Source organism: Cavia porcellus, unplaced genomic scaffold, assembly GCF_034190915.1.
Source record: "Cavia porcellus strain 051 isolate PalLab524CR breed Dunkin Hartley unplaced genomic scaffold, mCavPor4.1 scaffold_38, whole genome shotgun sequence".
In the NCBI taxonomy this organism is placed as follows: domain Eukaryota; kingdom Metazoa; phylum Chordata; class Mammalia; order Rodentia; family Caviidae; genus Cavia; species Cavia porcellus.
Window position 1 is genome coordinate 11,196,027 of NW_026947521.1, and position 21,396 is coordinate 11,217,422.

The 21,396-nt window shown below is 39.4% G+C and overlaps 1 protein-coding gene across 15 annotated transcripts in view; it reads left to right on the forward strand.

The window, feature by feature from the left end:
• Positions 1-21,396, forward strand: part of LOC106025320 (NBAS subunit of NRZ tethering complex-like) — a 107,120-nt gene that overhangs the window by 12,640 nt on the left and 73,084 nt on the right. For all 15 annotated transcript variants that reach the window (XM_063243461.1, XM_063243460.1, XM_063243467.1 and 12 more), the window contains exon 2: positions 18,462-18,635. In XM_063243461.1, coding sequence (XP_063099531.1) covers positions 18,501-18,635 — 135 coding nt within the window. In that variant the 5' untranslated portion in view covers positions 18,462-18,500. The remainder of the gene's footprint in view (positions 1-18,461; positions 18,636-21,396) is intronic.

Genomic DNA, 21,396 nt, shown 5'->3' on the forward strand with positions numbered 1-21,396 from the left:
AACAGAATTTTTTTATATTAAAATCCTCCACAAACACATCAGTAGTAGTATATAATGCCATATTAAGATTAGATCTTAAATAGGAGCAGGTTACTTTAGCCAGTATCAGCATGGCTAAGTGATTATTTGTGTAGTCACCACTTTCTGGGCATTATGATACATTTATTGAGAATGAGGGATTTGGAACCCTGGGGATCTTTATTGTGGAAATCATCCTCAGGAATTCTTATTCACGTAGTTTGAGAAACATTTTCTGAGTATTGCCTGAAAGAACAGAAGAGATACCTCTATTTGTGGTGCAATGCAAATATTCTGAATTTACTTCTTTGTGAATTTAAAACAAATAGTGTTTTAGAATGAGTTCCCTCTCTCAGGGAACTTAACTGTGATAGGATATTACCTACTTGTGTTACTAGTCTTCTGTGTGTATTTGTGTTGCTATTCTTTATTCATGTGTGTTTAAGAAATGTCTCTCTATAGCTGTGGACATTAGGAATATTGAAAAGAACTGCTGTCAGTTATTTTCCATGGAAATGATCATGTGTTGACTTTTTTATTTAAAAAGGAAAAAAAGCAGTAAAAGGGTATAAGTAATACAGAATTTCAAGAAAAAAATATACAGTAAGAAATCACTAGTTAATAGATTGCATATTGTCATCTTAGAAACAGTTGTTCAAATTACAAAATTAAAGCATACAAAGTGGACATTCATACAGTGAGATTGCAGACAGTTCTGTTCAATGATCCAACAAAAAACTCAGTAATATGTTTTTATATCCTACACACTTAAATATACATGCAGTTATATCGTTTAGGCCACTTTCTTTTCCTCTCTTTTTTACAATAACAACTATACTTTTTGGGTTTTATTACTCCCATAGTTCTTACTACTTTTTTTTTAAAGAGAATAAAACCAAATGTGACAAAACAAAACAGAGTCAGTTAGAACAGAAGGATGGACATAGTATATGATGCAAAAATAGAATACCAGGTGATCAAAAATGATTACCATTATGCCTCTTGCTTTTTTGAAAAGAGTTGCCCATATCATCAGTATAATAGAATTGAACAAAACAGTACAGAACAAGGCCAATAAAACCTACACTGGAGACCTTACAAGACTTCAAAAGAAGAAAATAGTGAAACCATAATGGGCATCAGAGTAAATCTTACTGCCTTCAAAGTGGTTGCCTATACCCTCAAACTTCATACTATCCAACAAAACAGAATATGGTAAAATCAGACAGAACAAGATGGGGAGAGCAATACTGGGGTTTAAATCAGGTGAATAGGAAAACAAAAATTTTACTATAATATATCCTGCTATTTTTTAATTTAGTTTTCCCTTAATTAAAAAATAAGAAAATAAATTAATTTTAAAAAGTGGGAGATTGAGATAAAAGAGGACACAGTAACAGACCAACACAGGTCAGATCTAAACAATTTAAGCATCACTGTGTTTCACCACCAGATAACCTGATATAATAGTAGTCACCAGTGTCTCTTTCCTTGAATTATTTGAGTATAACTTCGTATACTATAGCATCAAACATATTAAGACAGTGTGAAGCCATTCAAGAGAACGTAAGAATTACGGGGTATTTAGAACCAGCTAACAGAAAACGAACAACAGTTTCTGTATTATCTCTTTGCCTATAAAAGATTTTGTTTATACTATCACATATAGTAAAATATAATAAGATACAACATGTTAAAACCTATGGAAACCGACGAACAACAGCTTGATGGAACTTCAACACAAGATGATATTAAATCAGAACTAGCTATTATGATGTCTTGTTTTCTTCAAAATTGCTATTCGTACTATTACAGACAATAAAATCAAACAACCCAGATTAAAACCATTCCAATTAATGAGTGAAAACATTATATGGCTTCAAACCAATATGATTGGGAATCATGATTACCACTTTTATGTATTCTTATCATTTCTTACACTAGGGAAACTATTTGGTATTTATACATGTGAGTTTGATTTATCTCACGAGTATGGTCTCAAGCTGCGTCCATTTATTTATAAATATCTTAATGTGATAATTCTTTGTAGCTGAGTAGTACTCCATTGTATAAAAATACCACAACTTGGGGCTAGGGATTTAGCTCAGCGGCATAAGTGCCTGCCTTGCAAGCAGGCAGTCGTGAGTTTGATCCCCGGTACCGATACAAAGGAAAAGGACAAAAAAAAAAAAAAAAAACCCACAACTTTTTTATCCATTCCTCAGTTGATGGACACTTAGGTTGTTTCCAAGATGTGGCTATTACAAATTGTGCTGCTATAAACATGGGTGCACATATATCACTGTGGTATGATGCTTTCAGTTCTTCTGGGAATATGCCTAGGAGTGGAATAGCTGGATCAAATGGGACTTCCAGTCCCACTTTCTGAGAAATCTCCAGACCGACCTCCACAATGGTTGCACCAGTCTACACTCCCACCAGCAGTGCAGGAGAGTTCCTTTTCCCCCACAGCCTCTCTAACATTTGTTGTTGTTGGTTTTCTTGAACTTGGCCATTCTTTCAGGAGTGAGATGATATCTCAGTGTGGTTTTAATTTGGATTTCTCTAATGACTAATGATGATGAACATTTTTTCATGTATTTATTTGCCATTTGTGCTTCTTCACTGAGAATTGTGTATTCATCTCAGATGCCTATTTTTGGATTGGGTCTTTGAATTTTGGGGGTCTGATTTTTTTAATTCATTATATGTTTCAGACAGAAGTCCTTTGTCTGAGGGCCAGTTCACTAAGATTTTTTCCCAGTTTGTGTGTTTTCTTTTCACTATGTTGGAGATTTCTTTTGACGTGCAGAAACTTTTTAATAAGAGGCGATCCCAATTATTGACTGTGAGAAGTATTTCCCATGCAATTTGAGTCCTGTTCATGAATTCTCTATCTACTCCTATGTATTCAAGGTTTTTACCCAATTTGTCTTCCAATAGATTTAGTGTTTCTGTTTTAATATTTAGGTCTTTGATCCATTTAGATTTTATTTTAGTACATGGTGATAGGCATGGGTCTAGTTTTAGTTTATGACATATGGCGAGCCATTTATTAAAGAGACTGTAGTTCTTCCAGTGAACATGTTTGGCCCCTTTATCAAAGATAAGGTGGTTGAGTGTGTTTGTAGTTGTGGTTGTATCTTCTAATCTATTCCACTGATCTTCGGCTTTGTTTTTATTCCAGTACCATGTTTATTTTACTACAGTTGCTTTGTAGTAAAAATTCAAGTCAGGGATTGTGATGCCTCCTGCCTTGCCTTTGCTGCTCAGACCTGTCCTTGCTATTCTAGGTCTCTTCTCGCTCCAGATGAATTTTAGGAGTGATTTCTTGAGATCTATGAGGTATGTTGATGGTGTTTTTATCGGAATTGCATTGAATCTGTATAACAGTTTTGGACAATGGCCATTTTCACAATGTTTATTCTTCCTATCCATGAGCAAGGGATGTCTTTCCATTTTCTGAGATCATCTTCCATTTCATTTTTCAGTGTATTATAATTTTCCCTGTATAGGTCTTTCACTTCTTTTGTGAGAGTAATTCCTAAATATTTCATTTTTTTGGTAGCTAATGTGAAGGGTATGGCTTCTCTTATTTCTATCTCTTTGATTTTGTTGTTAGTATATAGGAATGCTATTGATTTTTGAGTAATGATTTTGTATACAGCCACAGTGCTGAATTTATTTATTATATCTAGGAGTCTGTCAATGGAATTTTGGGGGTCTTCTATGTAGAGTATCAGGTCATCTGCAAATAATGATAATTTAACTTTTTCTTTTCCTATCTTTACGCCTTTTATTTCTCTCTCTTGTCTAATTGCTCTGGCTAGTGTATCCAGTACTATATTAAATAGGAGTGGTGATAAGTGACATCCTTGTCTTGTGCCTGATTTTAAAGTAAAGGCCCTCAATTTTTGGCCATTTAGTATGATACTGGCAGTTAGTTTGTCATAGATGGCCTTTCTTATATTGAGGTAAAGACCATCTATTCCAATTTTTTGCAAGGTTCTTACCATAAATAAATGTTGGACCTTATCAGAAGCTTTTTCTGCATCTATAGAAATGATCATGTGATTCTTACCTCTGGGTCTATTGATATGATGGATTTACATTTATTAATTTATATATGTTGAACCATCCCTGCATGCCTGGGATGAATCCCACTTGGTCATGTGTATGATCTTCTTGATGATTTGCTGCATCCTATTTGCCAATTCTTTATTGAGGATTTTTGCATCTATGTGCCTTAGGGAGATTGGTCTGTAGTTCTCTTTTTCAGTTGAGTCCTCAGGCTTTGGTACTAGAGTAATATTTGCTTCTAGGAATGATTTAGGAAGGATTGCTTCCCTTTCAGCTTCATTTAAGAGTTTGAGAAGTGTTGGCATTAAGTCTTCTTTGTATTTCTTGTAGAACTCTGCAGTGAATCCGTCTGGGCGTGGGCTTTTCTTTGTAGGTAAGGACTTAATTACATTTCAATTTCATTAATAGAAATTGGGTTATTCAGCAGTTTTACATCTTCATGAACTAGCTTTGGTACTTCATATGCTTTTAGAAATCTGTCTATTTCTTCTGTGCTATCAAACCTTTGAGAGTAGAGGTTTTCGAAATAGGTCTTGATGATCTTCTGTATTTCTATAGGGTCTGTAGTGATTTCGCCTCTTTCATTCTTTATCGCATGAATTTGAGCTTTTTCTTCTCTTTTTAAAATAAGGTTGCCTAGGGACTTATCGATTTTATTTATTCTTTCAAAGAACCAACTCTTTGATTTTTTTTTTTTGGATTGTTTTTTTAGTCTCTATTGCATTGATTTCTGCTCTGATTTTTATAATTTCCTCTCCTCTTTTGGCTTTGGGCTTGACTTGCTCTTCTTTTTCTAGATGTTTGAGGTATAGCAACAGGTTGTTTATTTGTATTCGTTCTGTTTTCCTCATGTGGGAACTCAGTACAATAAATTTTCCTATGAGGACAGCTTTCATTGCATCCCACAGATTCCCGTAAGTTGTATTTGTGTTTTCATTTGTTTGTAGGTATTGTTTAATTTCTTCTTTAATTTCCTCTGTGACCCACTGATTACTCAAGAGTGCATTACTCAGTTTCCATGTGTTTGTGTTTGAGAGAGAGGGAGAGAGAGAGAGAGGTCCGCCCCTGAGGCTAGGCCAGGCTCACTGTTCCTGGCGGGAAGCTGTGGCACATTCCCCAAGCCAGAGAAAGCTCTGCCAGGCTGGAAATGGAGTCCTGCGGCTAGCATTTGTTTATTTTTTTTTATTATTTTTAAATTTTTTTTGTATTTTTGTATTTTTACTGGTATCAGGGATCAAACTCATGACTGCCTGCTTGCAAGGCAGGCGCTTATGCCGCTGAGCTAAGTCCCCAGCCCCGCATTTGTTTATTTTTTGAGACAGGGTCTTGCTATATTGGTCAGGCTGACCTTGAGCTACCTATGGAGTCCAGACTGAGCTTGAAATTATGATCCTGTTGCCTCAGCCTCCCAAGTAGTGGGATTACAGGCATGTGCCACCATGCCAGACAATCTGATGGTTTCAGCTGTGAAATGTCATTAGAATTAGACTCTATTTCATTAACTTAATATATGGAAGATTCAGAATTACATATTTTAAAATAGGTTATTAACTGCTTCAACTTTTGAAAGCAAGAACATAAACACAAAGTTAGATCTGAGATTTGTAAGTTATTTTGTGTTTGCCAAATAAAATGAATTTCAGACTAAATAGTTCAGTAAACCTTTTTACAGAGTATATGCTACATGCTGGTCACTGTGTTGGGGCAATGAAGGTAAACAAAGCTTGTATTGTGGCTTGGTAAAGTTGACACTCTAGTGAGAATGAGATAGGGAAGGAATACATGTAATTAAGTTATTTATGTGTTGTTTAATTTAAAAAATTTTAAATTCTAGTAGCGGTAAGGTATTAGCTGGTATGGTGGTGTATGCCTGTAATCCAAACACTGTGGGAGGCTTAGGGCAGGAGGATTACTAGTTGGAGCACAGTCTAGGCAACTGAACGACCTAGTGAGACTCTGTTTCAGGATTTAAAACATTCAAAAGGGGTCCAGGTGTAGCTCAGAGTGAAGGCTGTGGGTTTCACTTTCAGGACTGGGATAAAGATAAGAAATTTGTGCATTGTAATACACACAAGGAAAAACATTTGTGTGTGCCCGTGTGGAGGTGAGGTGATGGTGATGGCTTCTAAGTGGGCTGTTGTAACTATCTGCAGTGATCACTTGGAGTGGGATTATGGAGGTGAAAAAAAGTTCATGGAGTGAAAAGATTTAGTTGACAAAATAGAATTTGTTAATGGACTGCCTGTGGTGGTGAGGGATAGGAACATGTCAAAGATGATTCTAAAGATTCCTTAGGATTTTGGTAGCAAGATGGTTGGTAGTATCTTTTACTTGGAAAGAAGTAAGTTTTAGTGGGCAAAAAGAGCATGAGTTTAATTTTAGATATAATGAATGTGATGTGCCTTTGAGTTTTCCAAGAGGCAGGTGTTTATACTGCCAGTGTGGCAGTTTTTCTCAGATGTGGGTAAAAGAGTTTTGCCCTAGAGTAAGTTACAGCATTGGCAGTGGGGGGTGGGGAGGCGGAATCAGGTTTACCTGTTTACCTGGAGGTCACTTCCTCCTTCCCCTATTACAACTTCCTTTTTTCTTTGCCAGTGCACGCAGAAAAAAGTTCCAATCAGCTCCTCGCCTGTCATCAATGCCCACCCTAAGCACCACCCCCAGACAGAGGTTATATATATATATATCCCATTCCCATGTTCCAGTCAGAGGAACCCAGACTGCCTATGGTCACGTTCTATTCTCTCACATGCCTATTCTCCACGTCCTTGGACTTTTATACTTTGCTCTTTCATTGCGCCAAAAACACTAACATCATGGTGCCATGACTCAGAGGGCAGAGTGCGTTAGCTCCTGAGAGCCCCTCCCAGGACAAGCTACCCTGCCTGTGAACTACCTATTTTTTCCTCTGAAACTGTTTACTTGCCACCACTAATTTGCATGCCACAAGGACCTTCCTCGCTCATCACAGGTGTCTTTTTGTCCAGTCTGTTCATACTGAACACATTGTTTGTCCATTTGCCTGCTCTGTAAACAACTGTTCCTTTTTATTTGAGCTCAACGATCTTTTTCCCTTCTCTTTTACGTTTTCAGATCATTTAATCAAGGTTTATTTGGGTTATAGATTTAAAAAAAAACATGCTTTCACCTAGGTTGCCAGCTGATCAAAATGATGCTAGAATTGGTTAGACAAAATCCCTTGGGCTGAGGCGACATTGGACAGAACTTCAGTTGACAAAAAAGTGGCCACCTGGTAACTTTAACCAGCTCTTGTTCATTAATCAGAGGCCCCAGTAATCTCCATAACCTTATGGGAGACATCCCAACTGAAGTTTTTATGACTATTCATTGTTGCTGATCTGATGGTATATTCATGCCTTCATATATAAAATTGGGATTGTTTATGATGATAAATGTTTTCTTTCAGATCCAGACATATGCCTTTTTCTTGTGCTCCAGCCAAGAGATTCAAATCAAGTCAATATGAGGTCATCAAATGATAATTTTTAAACAAAAATTTATGTAATATCCATCCACAAAGGACCTAAGAGCCAATGAGTTCCAATTGCTATAACCTAAAAGCAGCTTCTAAACTTAACCATCAGCCCTACTGCTCATGCTTTGATTATATGTTTTATACTTTGAGTGTGCATGCTTTGATTAAAGTTTATTCTTGACAAAAAGGTGCCAAACCCCAAGGCATCATAACACATATACTACTAAATTCTTTTTAGATTCCTTTTACTGGGATCCATGAGACCTTTTCCAGAAAAATGTTCTATGATGCATATTGGGGCCATAATTAACTATACTCAACTGGCCTTAACTGACACCACAGCTGATCTCTCTCCTAAATAAAAAGGTAAAATTAATAAAACAGGCCATTCTCCAAAAATCAGATGGCATTAGACATTATAACAGCACAGGAGGTACTTATAAAATTGTGAAATCTAAATATGTGTATGACAAATGAATGACCTTATTAAGGTATCCTTCTTAGAGCCCCAAGTCCCTCTGGAGGTCTTAGGTAAGACATTCTCTGTACTTGTGGACACAGAGGCCATGCATAGTGTTCTTCCTGAGTTTTCAGGCCATTATATTAAGCTCAGTCTCTATAGTGGGTGTTGATGGCCAAGCTATGCAGCCTTTGCAGACAGGGCCTATTCCACACAGGTTCCAGACTCTCTTCTTTACCCATAACTTCCTAGCAATTCCAACATGTCCCACACCCCTTTTAGATAGGGGTCTTCTTCAAAAGCTTAAATTCTCCTTTACTTTCTCCCTCTCTACAGCTCTTGTCCTCCAGCCACTCTCATAGTGTACCACAAAGCCATCCCCTCCCCTACCTTCTTCGCTGGTCGATCCCATAGTTTGGGATACCTCCAATCCCACCCGCACTACCCATGCCATGCCTATTTTAATTTGTTTTAAGGACCGTTCAATTTTTCCTTGCGTTCCCCAATATCCCATAGCTCCCAAATATTTACAGGGACTTAAACCTATGATCAAGCACCTTTTAGACAATGGTTTTCTTGAACCTACCCATTTACCCTGTAATACTGCCATTCTTCTGGTATTCAAGCCTGTGACTCTTAACGTCTAGTGAAGGATTTTAGGGTAATCAATAACGCTGTTACCCCAATCCACCCAGTGGTGCCAAACCCTTACATCATGCTCTCTCATATCCATTCCTCCACCACTCACTCTACAGTCATAGATCTCAAAAATGCCTTTTTTTTTATTCCTTTGTGTTTATGTAGACTGACTGAGACACTCTTGAGGTCTCAACAACTTACATATGTCATCTCTATATAGTATGTGTCAGGGACACATACCACCTGCTTCCTTTCCTATTCATCAATTTCGCAGATACATCTCTGGCCAGGACTGGCAAGTAGATATTTTACACATATGCCCTGCCACAAAACTCTCAAATATCTTCTCACCTTTGTTTGTACTTTTCAGGATGGATAGAAACCTTTCCCACAATCAGGGAGACTGCTGATATAGTTACTAAAGTCCTGTCACAGGAAATCATCCCAAGGATTACAACCATGGTGGAGCGACCGCTGCCTGTCTTCTTGGCAACCCCAGCAGCGGTCAAAGTTGCTGGACTGCCATCCTGGTTCCACATCACTCAAGCTAAGCAGTACCCTCCCAACCCTGAATCTAACCATCCTGAGTGATCATCTCATCTGCTATCTCTCACCCATCTCCATCTCACCAGGGCCTCACAGCCACAACTCTCGGGCTAATTCATGTTTTGTTATCCAATTTGGTTCCTAATCCCTTAAATTCTATTAAGTATTTTTTTACAGCAGGAATCTTGACAGTCTTTCCTAAAGACTCCCAGATCATGCATAAAATCATCTTCATGTTCTCTCTACCTTCAGCTGTTTAGTTAAATGTGAGATCCCTGTAGATCTATGTGCTTATGTTCCTTATATAGTGATACAGCCACAGCCCTCCCCACCCCTGGGCCGTAATTTCCTGAATATGATTCAATCATCAGGCCTTATATTTCTCATGCTTCTTATTCTTTTCAGCTCAACTCCTAGACCAAAGACAAGCCCAACCTACCTACACTTTTAACTTTTACCCTTTCGGATGGGTAACTTCACTCCTCTTAACCCCATACTTATTTTTCAGATTCTGCCTCACGGTGCGCTGATGGAATAGCATATTTAAATCAAAGACACCTTTCCTTCTACCTCTCTTGGGTCCTTAAATATGATAGTGCCTGCCTCCTAATAGCACCTTGTCTCTTTGTTTTTCTAATCTAGGATGCAGACATTACCAATGATAAAGTTGTCCTGGCTAAAACATCTGGTACCAGCTTCCACATGGACATCAACGATATCCCATCAACCTTTCTAACCCAAAAGATGGTGCCCCCTTTCAGCACTCTTCAGAGTGAAAGACTTCACCCTGTTCCTAACAATAAAAAGACAGGAATGAAGTTTTGCCTAGAATAAGTTACAGGATTGGCAGTGGGAGACGGAATCTGAGGATGTTTACCTTAAGGTCACTTCCTCCTTCCCCTATTACAACTTCCTTCTTCCTTTTCCAGGGCATGTGAAAAAAAGTTCCAATCAACTCCTAACGCATCATCAATGCCCTCCCTAAGCACCACCCCCAGACAGAGGTTTTATATATATATATATATATATATATATATATATATATATATATCCCATACCCAAGGTTCCAGTCTGCCTATAGTTATGGACTCCTGTCCACGTCCTTGGAATAAAGGTTACTTTTTACTGTTATACTTTGATCTTTTACTGCGCCAGAAACACCAACAGTGGGCAGATGTGGACTATAGACTTGGAAGTCATTTATTTAGATAATGGTTGAACTGAGAATGGTAGACTACTACAAGACAGAAGCATGTGGAGAAGTAATGGGAAGATTGGGAGAAGGGTGCATCATAGGAGCAAGAAGGGAGCCTTAGATTGTGTTGGTGGTGATGAAAGGTGAATATCCTTTGTGTTTCAGTACTCTCAGTCACCAGTGACCTTATTGACAGCCTTAGGTAAAATTTAGAAACAGGTTGAAAGTTTAGTGGGAAGGGAAGAAATAAACGCTTAAAAGTTCTACAAATTTAGCTGTGAATGAGAATGAATGCACTGGTTGGGAATGTGTTTAATGGGCAACAGGTTTGAACATACTTAAAAATTAAAAACTATTTGACATAGTTTGATTCTATAAGAAAATGAGATAGTGTCCAATTTTTGAAAAGGAGAACATGGAGTTCTGAGTGCTAACTGAAATCTTCACATTTGGAGGAGCAATAATGCTAGCGTTCAGCCAGAGGAAAGGAATATTAAGACAGATAAAAATTTTAACAAAGCTGTGAGATCTCTTGCTGTGTAGAAGCAGGAAATTTTCTGGAGAGTTGGAGAGTTAGTTGACCAGACAAATAGGATTACTAGTACTGTAGCAATGCTAATATGGCTATACTGTAGGAGGAGATAACATAACATTGTAAGTTCTATGGGGATAGCAGTGTGTGTGTGTGTGCGTGCACGCTTTTCTCCCCAGAATAGGAATAATGGTGTGAATAAGAAATCCAAGAATACTTTCACTGAGTACATACATTGGAGATTGGGGATTCCAAGTCAGTAAGGACATTGAAGAATGTAGGTTCCAAGTATATGTCTACCTACTGTGCAATCTTAAGTGAAAATTTAAACAAAAACTCATGATACGGAAGCTATTTCGAAGCTAACAAGATATATTATGGTAGCCATTTCTGATCTCCTTTATCTTGTTTTGAAGACTAATATCACTTTCATTTTAAGCTTTGATTGGTTTTATTCTGTTCTGTTTTACTTGATTTTATCATGTCTTAAGGTGTGGACAGCTATTTTAGAGATAATGAGGAATTTTGGTAGCCATTGTTGATTTTTCTGTTACCTTGTTTTAGAGTCCTGTATTGATCTAATTGTTTTGCTTTAATTGGTTTTACTATTTCATTTTGTTCTGTTTTGTTCTCTTTAAAATAAAATTTGAAATGTCTAATCTCTTTTAAAAAATGGTTATGTATAAGCAGTGGTTAATGTTGATTGATTTGAATTTTGTAGACTCAAATAAAAGTGAAGGCTTTTCCTGTAACAGTATTTAATTCACCATTTCAGCAAATCATTCCCTGTGGCCTACTGTTTCTTTAACAGTACCTCATCCAGGCAGCAGATTTTACTCATTTCAGGACTAATCCTTGTCTAAACAGATAATGGTAACATGTTAAATACATGGTAAGTGAAATAGATTTTTACCTCAGGGTGATTTATAGACATCCTTCTCTAAAATCCTGTTGTCTAAGAACATAAACTTTTACAACCAATTCTTAGCTTTGTAGAGGCTAATTATCTATTTTACTTATATCAAGGTAACAAAGTACCCTTGTTTCTCACCCCTAAGCTACCTCTCTGTTTGTCTATTTTGTTATTGTAAACTCATGAGTAAGATGAGAAGTAGAAAATGCAGATAAATTAATGACTGAAGTGATTTTTTGCATATTTCTTTTTTCTTTTACTTTGATACTTATTTCTTTGGCTTATTGAGTTGTCAGAAGTGACTGTCATCTAATATTCAATGTGATAAACTGGCTGCTTTGTGGCAGTAGTACAGGCCTGGCAAGTGCAAGGTCCTGAGTTGGTTTCCTAATAAACACACACACACACACACACACACACACACACACACACACACACACACACACAATGAGAAAAACTGGATTCTTGATGTGTGAGGATACCTCCACTTTATTTTGCTCATGAAAACAATTAATAGTTCCAGATAATAGTTAGAAATCTATGGTATTCTCAAGTGAAAAGTAGTTCATGGCACTTTATGGGCAGGAGCAACCTGTCTCTCCTGTCCATCTTTAGCATTTCTTTTTCTGACAGTCTTGTCCACAGTCCCAGGCATCCCCTGCTTCCTTTCCTTTCTTATCACTTCACATACTGCAAGCACATGAAATACTGGCACCTAGTAACCAAGGTAGATAGACTACAGTGAACATCTGGCTGAGTACAGAAGCATGGTAGACAAATTCAAATTATTATCACTGGACTCCGTTAACTCTAGGTAATGACCATGACTTTTAGTTCAGTACCATCAAGGCCTAACTCAGTTCTTGACATGTCTCCAGAAGTATTTTAATTTTGAATGAAAGACTTTCAAAATTATGTTTTTGCTTCTATAGGTTGAGAAGATGAGGCTTAGATTTAGTTGCATCAAGATTTATGTTCCTGTGACTTGACTAGTTATGCTTTAGTTTCAGCTGTTCAAGGAGATAAGTGAATATAGTATACAATCCCAGCTGCCTAGGAATCACAAGTTGAAAAGTGAGGCAAGCAGCCATTTGTCTAGCAGGGAATTGGGGGGGGGGATGGTAGTAGTAGTGTATAATTTTATTTTGTTCTCGGTGACCATATGTGCTGAATACTGTGCTATAGGAGGTACAGTATGGAAGGCATGGCCTTTGCCCTTGAGGAACTTGTGTAATGTGCTGTAACGTAAGACACCATGTAAGAATGAATATGTATCAAAAGCAGTATGTAGTAAATTATATATATACACCTTTGTATTTGCCAGTTCCGTAAAATGAAAAAAATTTTCATGGTCTAGCATGAAGAAACCATGCATTTTCAGTTGATCTCCCAAAAGTAGGGACACAGAGCAGTTGGGGGAACTCTGTCTAGAATTTTATATTGGTGGCTTCTGCCCATTTGGTATAAGAGTGGAAAGGGTTTCTCTGTGACAGCCGTGTGGAGATTGAGCCTTTTGATGGTTTCTGTTGTATCGTGGGATGCCATGTTACAGCTAAGGAATTCTCCCCATCAGTGATGTTGAATAGTGCTCGGCATATTGTAGAGTTATTAATGTGTATGTTTGCATGTGCTGAAATTCAAGTCCTAATTGGTTTTTTTCAATTTTTGTTTTGTTTTGTTTTGAACTGGTGGGGAGATCAGCAAGCAAATCCAGTGGGAAGCAGCGCCATGCATGGAGTCCCACTGCACTGGAGCAGCTGACCCCAGCCTTTCCCCATGAGTCAGCGCTGTTCCTGGACAGGGGGTAGAGATAACAAAGGACATATCAGCCAGCAAAACCAGTCTGGGAAGCATCCCCATGCATGGTGCCCCACCTGACTGGGAATAGACAGACCCTAACCCCTTAAGGCATGTGGGCTGGCAAACAAGAAGTACCAGCCCACATTGGGGTATGGAATACCCGCCTCATCCCTCCTGCACCCCCCCCCTTCCTCCATAAGAGACTGGCATATCCAGAGAAATACAGGCTGTGATAGCTATGGAGGTGAAATGCAATTGGATGCCTGTGATGCTTTGGTGCTTCGCTAACATTGCAGGTCTAGGGCCAGTGGTGGGATCATGGGTTCAAAAGATAGTGGTACGCAGTGTGGCATCTAGGGTGGTCTCCTTCTGAGGGTTGTAGCCATCGATTCCCTATGGTCTTGTTTTGAAGTCCTATATCATTTCCATTGCCTTATTGGATTCGGTTTTATTCTCTTGTTTGCTTTGATTATGTCAAATCCAATGGCAGGAGAAGCTCTTTCAAAGATAGCAAGGTACATTATGGTAGCAATTTTGGATTTACTACTGGCTTGGTTTGAAGTGTGGAATTCATTGTCTTATTTTTATTGTTTCTGTTCTGTTTGATTTTTACTATGTCCAAAGTTATCTGCAGCTATTTTGAAGACATCAAAAGGCATCATGGTATCTGTTGTTGATTTTATAATGTTTTTAGGCCTGTGTCTCTTACACTGGTTTGTTCCAATTGGTTTTATTGTGTTTTAGTCTCTTTAAAATAAATGAAAATGAACTGGTGGGAATCTTGAAGATCCTCAGTGTATTACTTGGTTTCCTTTGGCTGGAACAAAATGCCTAATATGTGCAATTTAAAGGAGGAGAGATTTATTTTGACTCACAGCTTCAGAAGTTTTGTCCATAGTAGGTTGGTTCCCAGATGCAGACATCATGTCCAACTAATTGCATATGGGAAGGAGCTGGCAGGGAAAGGCTGAGGAAAGGTAACTCTTCAAAGGCAAGCCCCCAGGGATCTGCTTCGAGGTCCCACCTCGTAACAGCCCATTCAGCCTTGAACTTATCACTGGATAAATCTGTTTTGAAGTTAGTGCCCCATGATGTAATCACCTTCCAAAAACCCATCCTCTGAACATATGAGCTTTCTGGGGGACATTTTTTTTTATCCAAACCATAACAGTATGCTTGAACCTCTTTCTTGTGTTAGAGGTTGTACTTCACTTGAGCTGTGACAATGTTCTCTTGTAACTTGTAGCTTATTTTCCTTTGTGTTGAATTTTCTTTCTTTTTACTAAGTTCTAGCACAAATATTCCTAGATAGAAAATGAGTGTTAGGGGCTGGGAATTTAGCTCAGTGGCATAAGCACCTGCCTTGCAAGTGTGTGGTCATGAGTTCAATCCCTGGTACCGATAAAAAAGAAAAAGACAGAAAACAAAAAAGAAAGAAAGAAAGAAAGAAAGAAAATGAATGTTGTATTTGCACTAGTTGGGGGAATAGCTGAGTATAGATAGAAAGAAAAGAAATTTGGGGAGGGAAAAGGTGAAATGGTACTTCCAGTGGGTTTATCAGAAGCACAAAGGAAAAAGAATTTAGGTACAAACACTTGGTTGGCTCTTTTTGTTTGCAAGCATGATGACTGGTTTCATTTTTACTGATAGCAATGGGGGGTATGAACTGATTCTATGATATGTTTGAGTTGCCAAACTCTTTAAGATAATTATATTTAGCATCTAAGTTTTATGCTACTCTCATGGTGTTTATAATTTAGTTAAGAGATAGTGCGTTCAACACCTTTACATTCTGGGAGTTAAAGGACCAAAACAAGTTAAATAGCAGTATAGTGTGTATTTGTATAAACAAAGGCTCCTTACTGTTGTCCTAGTGTCTGCAGTAGTGCTTGGCATATAGTAGATTTTTAGGAAATCTTGGTTCTATGGGTAGATAATAGTATTGATGGTAAACTAGAGGTTCTCTAGGGGCTGTGAAATTTGGAGAAAGCCTGGCATCTTGTGGAGTGCAAAGGATAAGTAATTTCATTCTGCTGGGTGTTGGAGACCACTACAAAGAGGCTCTGTGCAGCATTTAAAATTAACTAGTTGGCTTTCTATATTTGTGAGTCTGTCCTAGGCCTTGGCCCCTTGCCTGGCAATGGGAGTTGATTCATAGTAAGTGAACCTCTACGAATCACTGGTCCTGGCTGAGGCCTGTACTGGCCTATGAGGCCAGAGATATCTCAAAAGCGAGACAAGTGCACAGCTGCAGACACTCAGCTCAAATATCAATTATCAAATATCCCTGTCACATAGAGCATCGTTTTCTCATCTTTGACTTTCAGTTTATTAACCCTCTTTCCGGTTAAGTATATTTCCTATTCAGAGCATCTTGATGGCTCCTGCCTCCTCATCTACTCTGCCTGTGTTTCTTTTTGTTAGTGTATCAAGGCTGTCTGTATTAGAGATTATAGCCCACCTTCTCTACCTCATCTCTGCTATTCTATTTTTCTGCTATTATTTGTCCACTTTTTTCCTTCATTCCACTGTCTGCCCTGTTCATTGGGGCCTCTCTGCCATGGCTGCTGGAATCCTGGCATTTTTTTCTATCTCTCTCTAGAATGTCCTTCAGTATTTTTTGTAGGGTTGGATTGGTGGTCATGAACTCGCACAGTTCCTCATGATCATGGAAACGTCTTGTTTCTCCTTTAATTTTGAGAGTGAGTTTTTCAGGGTACATCAATCCGAGTTGGAGTTTATTTTTTTTCAGGGCTTGGACTATTTCACTCCAGGCTCTTCTTGATTTGTTAGTTTGTGTTGAGAAGTCTTTTGTTATTTTGATGGATTTTCCTTTATACGTAATCTGTTTGTTTTCTTTGACCACTTTTAATATTCTGTTCCTGTGGTGAATTTCTGGGATCTTGATTATTATATGTCTGGGTGTAGATCTTTTTTGGTTGTAGTTGGCCGGAGTTCTATATGCCTCATTTATCTGGATATCATTTCTTTTTCCTATGCTTGGGAAGTTTTCCTTAATTATTTCTGTGAATAGCCTTTGTAATTCATTTGTGTTTACTCCTGCTTCTTTGCTCATGTTTTTTATTCTTAAGTTATCGATCCTCTTGTCATCTTCTAGCCTTTGTATTGCTACTTCCTGGTTCCTTGTTATTTTTAAGAGGTCTTTTCTTTCATGATCACACATTGCAAATCTATCTTCAAATTTTGAAAGACTCACTTTGGTTTCTGTCAGGGCATTTTGCCAGCTTTCAATGGCATTTTAAATTTCCTGGTAATCTCTTTGGATCTGTTTCATGTATTCTAGGTTTTGTTTATATTCTTCACCAAAGGTTTCTCTTCTTTTTCTGGGTCCTTCCATTTTTTCATCTGTGTCTTCTTGAGAGGGGCTTAGCATTTCTTTTATTAATCTTTTTATGTCTTGCCTCACTTGGATTAGAATTTCAGTTTTAAGTTCATCTATGAGGTCATGAATGTATTTCTTTATGTCCGCTGATGTTGTGGCCAATATTGTACGATTGCTGTACTGGTTCTCTTCTGTATTTACCTCTCCTGGACTTACTTTCTCAGAGTCAGCGGCTGGAGGCTTTTTCTTATTTCTTTCTCTTGCCTTGTTTTTGGTTTCTTTCAGACAGGTGTATGGTGGAGGTCTCAGGCCCTTTCCTTATTGCTTGTGGTTTTTCTGAAGCGTGCTGGCTGGGGGCTTGCTGCCTTCTCCAGTTTGCTGTTATGTGAAGTGCATGCAGGGACAATGTGGGCTGGCCCCTCTTCTCTGAGCCAGTCAACGGGAGAGTGCCTTTAACACGTTAGTCTGTGCTGTACGGATATCACAGGTTCGAGACAGTTTCGTCCCTGGCCGTTGGGTCCCGACCAGGGACATGACTCAGCCCAAGCATGTCCCACCAGTCCTCATTGGGCCAGCGGTGACTGATTGACGCCCCTGAGGTTCCGGGTTCAGGCCTATCCTACCGGATTCCCATATGTCCTTCAGCCAGCCCCTACCACGAGACCCAATTTCCAGCATTCACCATGAATTAATGCAGCTCTCCACCTTGGCTACACTCTATGCTGTGCCACGTCCTCCTGCCAAGGGCCCCAGACTCAACAACTCCTATTATCGGTGGTCAAGGCTTTAGTGCGACCATGAATTGTCTGACTCCACGGCATGCCCAGCACAGCACGGGACTGGTCCCAGTGAGCGCGTCTGGTTCCAGCCTTTTATCCATGTTTTTGCTTCCTTTCTTTCTTTTTCTTTTTCCTCAGTTTCTTCCCTGTCACGAGAATCCCTCTCCTTTCGTCTGGTCTTCTCCATGGTGTTAAATTCTAGCGTCTGAGTTGTTTTTCTCAGAGACTCTCTACCCTGCTACCTATCAAGCTGCTGTCTTCAGAATTCTGGAACACCTATTTCTTTCTGTGCCTTTCTGTCCCCTTTCCTTATTCTCTTCCATGTTCTCTCTCTTCTTCTTGCCCCACTTGCCCTTCCAGGTGGGTCTGTCTGCCCTGGGGACCTCGTGGCCAAGGAGTGGCAGCCATATGTGTGTTCCAGAGTTGGGCCGACTGTTGGGGACTGCGGTCCAGGTCTCGTCTGAAGTCAGGGCCACCATGGTGCTTTGGTTACCTACTCCCCAGGGTGCTGGCTCTGCAGCACCCTCTCCATGGGGCTTTGCCACTGTGTGTTTCCACATCTCTCTGGTTATCCCGAGTTGTCATCATCGCAGTTCGTCTGAGATGATGAGATGCAGCAATTAATTTTGTTCTGTTCATTTTGGCTCATTATGCTTTCAGTGCTCCGAAGACAAGTACGTGACAAGTGCCTACCAGTGGATGGTGCCCTTCCTGCATCGCTGTGAGAAGCACTCTCCTGGCGCGGCCAGTGAGCTGCTACGAGAGTACTTAGTGACCTTGGCTAAGGGAGACTTGAGGCTTCCCCTGAAGATATTTCAGCATTCCAAGCCAGATGTAAGTAGAAACCGCAGCTTCTCAAATTGTTCAGCTGTGTTTTCTTGATAGAACTAAGTTTTATTTATAAGCTTATGATAGGCATTGTAAATGATTTTCCTGTAAAGTAAAAGACAACGGTTGTCATGCTGTTCATTTTTCAGCAGCGTTTTGTATCCATTTCAGCAGCATTGTGAGCACTGAAAATGTTAGTGATTATTAAATAGAACCATAAGGAAGTGTTATCCCCAGAATTCAATGTTACTCTGAACTAGAATCCAGGTTTTAAATATTTGGAGCTATTTTTAGAATTGGTGTAATTTGATAAGATAGGATGAGCTTTGCTTCCTGATATATGATTTTAATTGTTCACGTGCAGCATTTCCTTAAATTGCTGGAAGCCTCCATTGGCAAATGGCTCCACCTTTTAAAGCCCATCTAGGTTGCTGTGTGGGCTCTCATTGCCCTCGGATCACCCTGCAGTGATAAACACACAGAGCTGAGAAAAGAAAACACTCATGATTCATTACTTTGAAGGGGGTGTGAAGATTTAATGCTACGTCTCATGCATTGTGTGTGGAAATGAGCTATGACAATCATTTGAGTCATTGTAATAATTTTATTTTCTAATTTACATATATTCACAGTAACAATAAAACAGCTAGATGTGGTGGCACCTGCCTGTAATCCCAGCTCTCAGAAGGCTGAGGTTAGGCAGGAAGATTGCAAGAATGAGACCAGCCTGGGCTACACAGTAAGTTCAAAGCCAGCCTGAACTGCATAGTGATGTTGTATCTCAAAAAAACAAAACCAAAAACACATTAATAAAACAACTTAGGGAAGCATGTTGGCACATACCTGTTATCTCAGCACTCAGAGGCTGAGGCAGGAGATTGCCGTGAGTTCAAGATTAGCCTGGGTTTATAGTGAGTTTTGGATCAGCCTGGGCTACATAGTGACACCCTGTCTGAAAAAAAACCAAAGTTCAGGGCCAACCAATATCCACAGAGTTACCCTTGGTCTTTTTCCATCAGAGGGCACACAGCAGGATGGCACAGGCCCTGTGGGACTGACTTTGTGACGATGTCCTGCACAGTAGACTGCGGTGCATGTGGGGGACCCTCAATGCCGTTCCCATTTGAAATTCAAAGTGAATCTGCTTCCCGGTGCTTTGATAAAACGGGAATGTCAGGAAATAATAGTCTCAAGCTGAAGTAGAAACGAAAGCATTGCCTTCTCCTGGAGTAGAGCGTTTTTGTGTTTGGGGAGTTTCAGGGCCACTCTGGCTGCCTGTGTGTGGGCCTCTCCTGGAAGGACACTTCTTTGCTTCGGGCCCCCTCTGTAGCTGGCTTCTCCTGGCATGTGATTCTCTGGGCACTCACGTGCTCTGCATCACTGGGCTCTTTTCATGGTGCTTTGTAGCTGGCTTTCTTTCTTTCTTTGAGACAGAGTTTTGCTCTGGAACATCATTCTAAAGCCTAGACTGGCCTCGAAATCATAGCAGTTCTCCTGCCTCAGCCTCCTGAGTGCTGGAATGACAGATGTATGCCAGCACTTTGTGTTTTATGGCCCATTTCCTTTTTTTATTTTAAAAACAAAACAGTAAAAAGGGTAGAAATGATACAATATATTTTTAAAAGTAGGAAATTAACAGTAATTAACATATTGTATATTGCATCTTAGAAGTAATTGTTCAGGTTATAAGATTTAGGCATGAGAAAAAATGGCCAAACAATGAAAGCACAAACTGGTCTTTTGGATGAACTAACAGATTTGTAGTATAGTTATCTATCATATGTATATTCATGTATCTTTTTCCTTCTTCCTTCTCTCCTTTCCCCCATCCCAGTTGTTCTTTTCTTTTGAGCATTGTCTTTCACTATCACAATATCTATTGTTCATTTTGGATCTTATTACTCTTTCAGTTTTTTTTTTTACATTAGGGGGACTATATGATATTTACAAATGTGAGTTCGATTTATTTCACTTACGAGTATGATCATGTGTTCTCTCCATTTCCCTTGAAAAAGCCTCAAGATTATCCTTCTTTGTAGCTGAGCAATATTCCATTGTATAGAAAGGCCACATCTTTTTTATCCATTCCATGGTTGATGGGCATTTGGGTTGCTTCCAAGATTTAGCTGTTACAAATTGTGTTGTTATAAACATGGGTACACATATATTGCCATTGTTTTCAATTTTGCTGGAAAGATACCTGGAAGGGGAATAGCTGGATTGAATGGACCTTTAATCCTAGTTTTTTGAGGACTCTCTACACTAATTTCCACAGTCTACACTCCCACCAGCAGTGGAGAAGTGTTCCTCTTTCCCCACAGCCCTGCCAGCATCTGTTGTAGGTTGATTTCTTGATGGCAGCCATTCTTTCTGGAGTGAGCTAGACTCTCAGTGTTATTTTAATTTGCATTTCTTGAATGACTGGTGACTGGTGAACATTTCTTCCTGAATGTTTTTGTACAGTCCATTTCCTCTGGTTCGAGTGGTTCTTCTCTGTTTCTGATCCTTCGAGTCCCTGCTCTCTGGGAGCTTCTCTCCCACAAACTCTTTCGCCATCTGTCTGCCAGGATGGGTCCTTACGCTTTTCCACTCCCGTTGTGCCCTTGCCGCCGTGTTGGGACAGTGGTCCATGGCTGTCTGGCTTCTACTTCTCATTGATCTCCATGTGAGCAGGAATGAACCCAGGGCTCCCAGAGTGGGCATGCTCAGTGCGGGTGGGGACAGACTGGCTCTGCACAGGGCTGTTGCCTGCTGAGTCCCTTCGTGT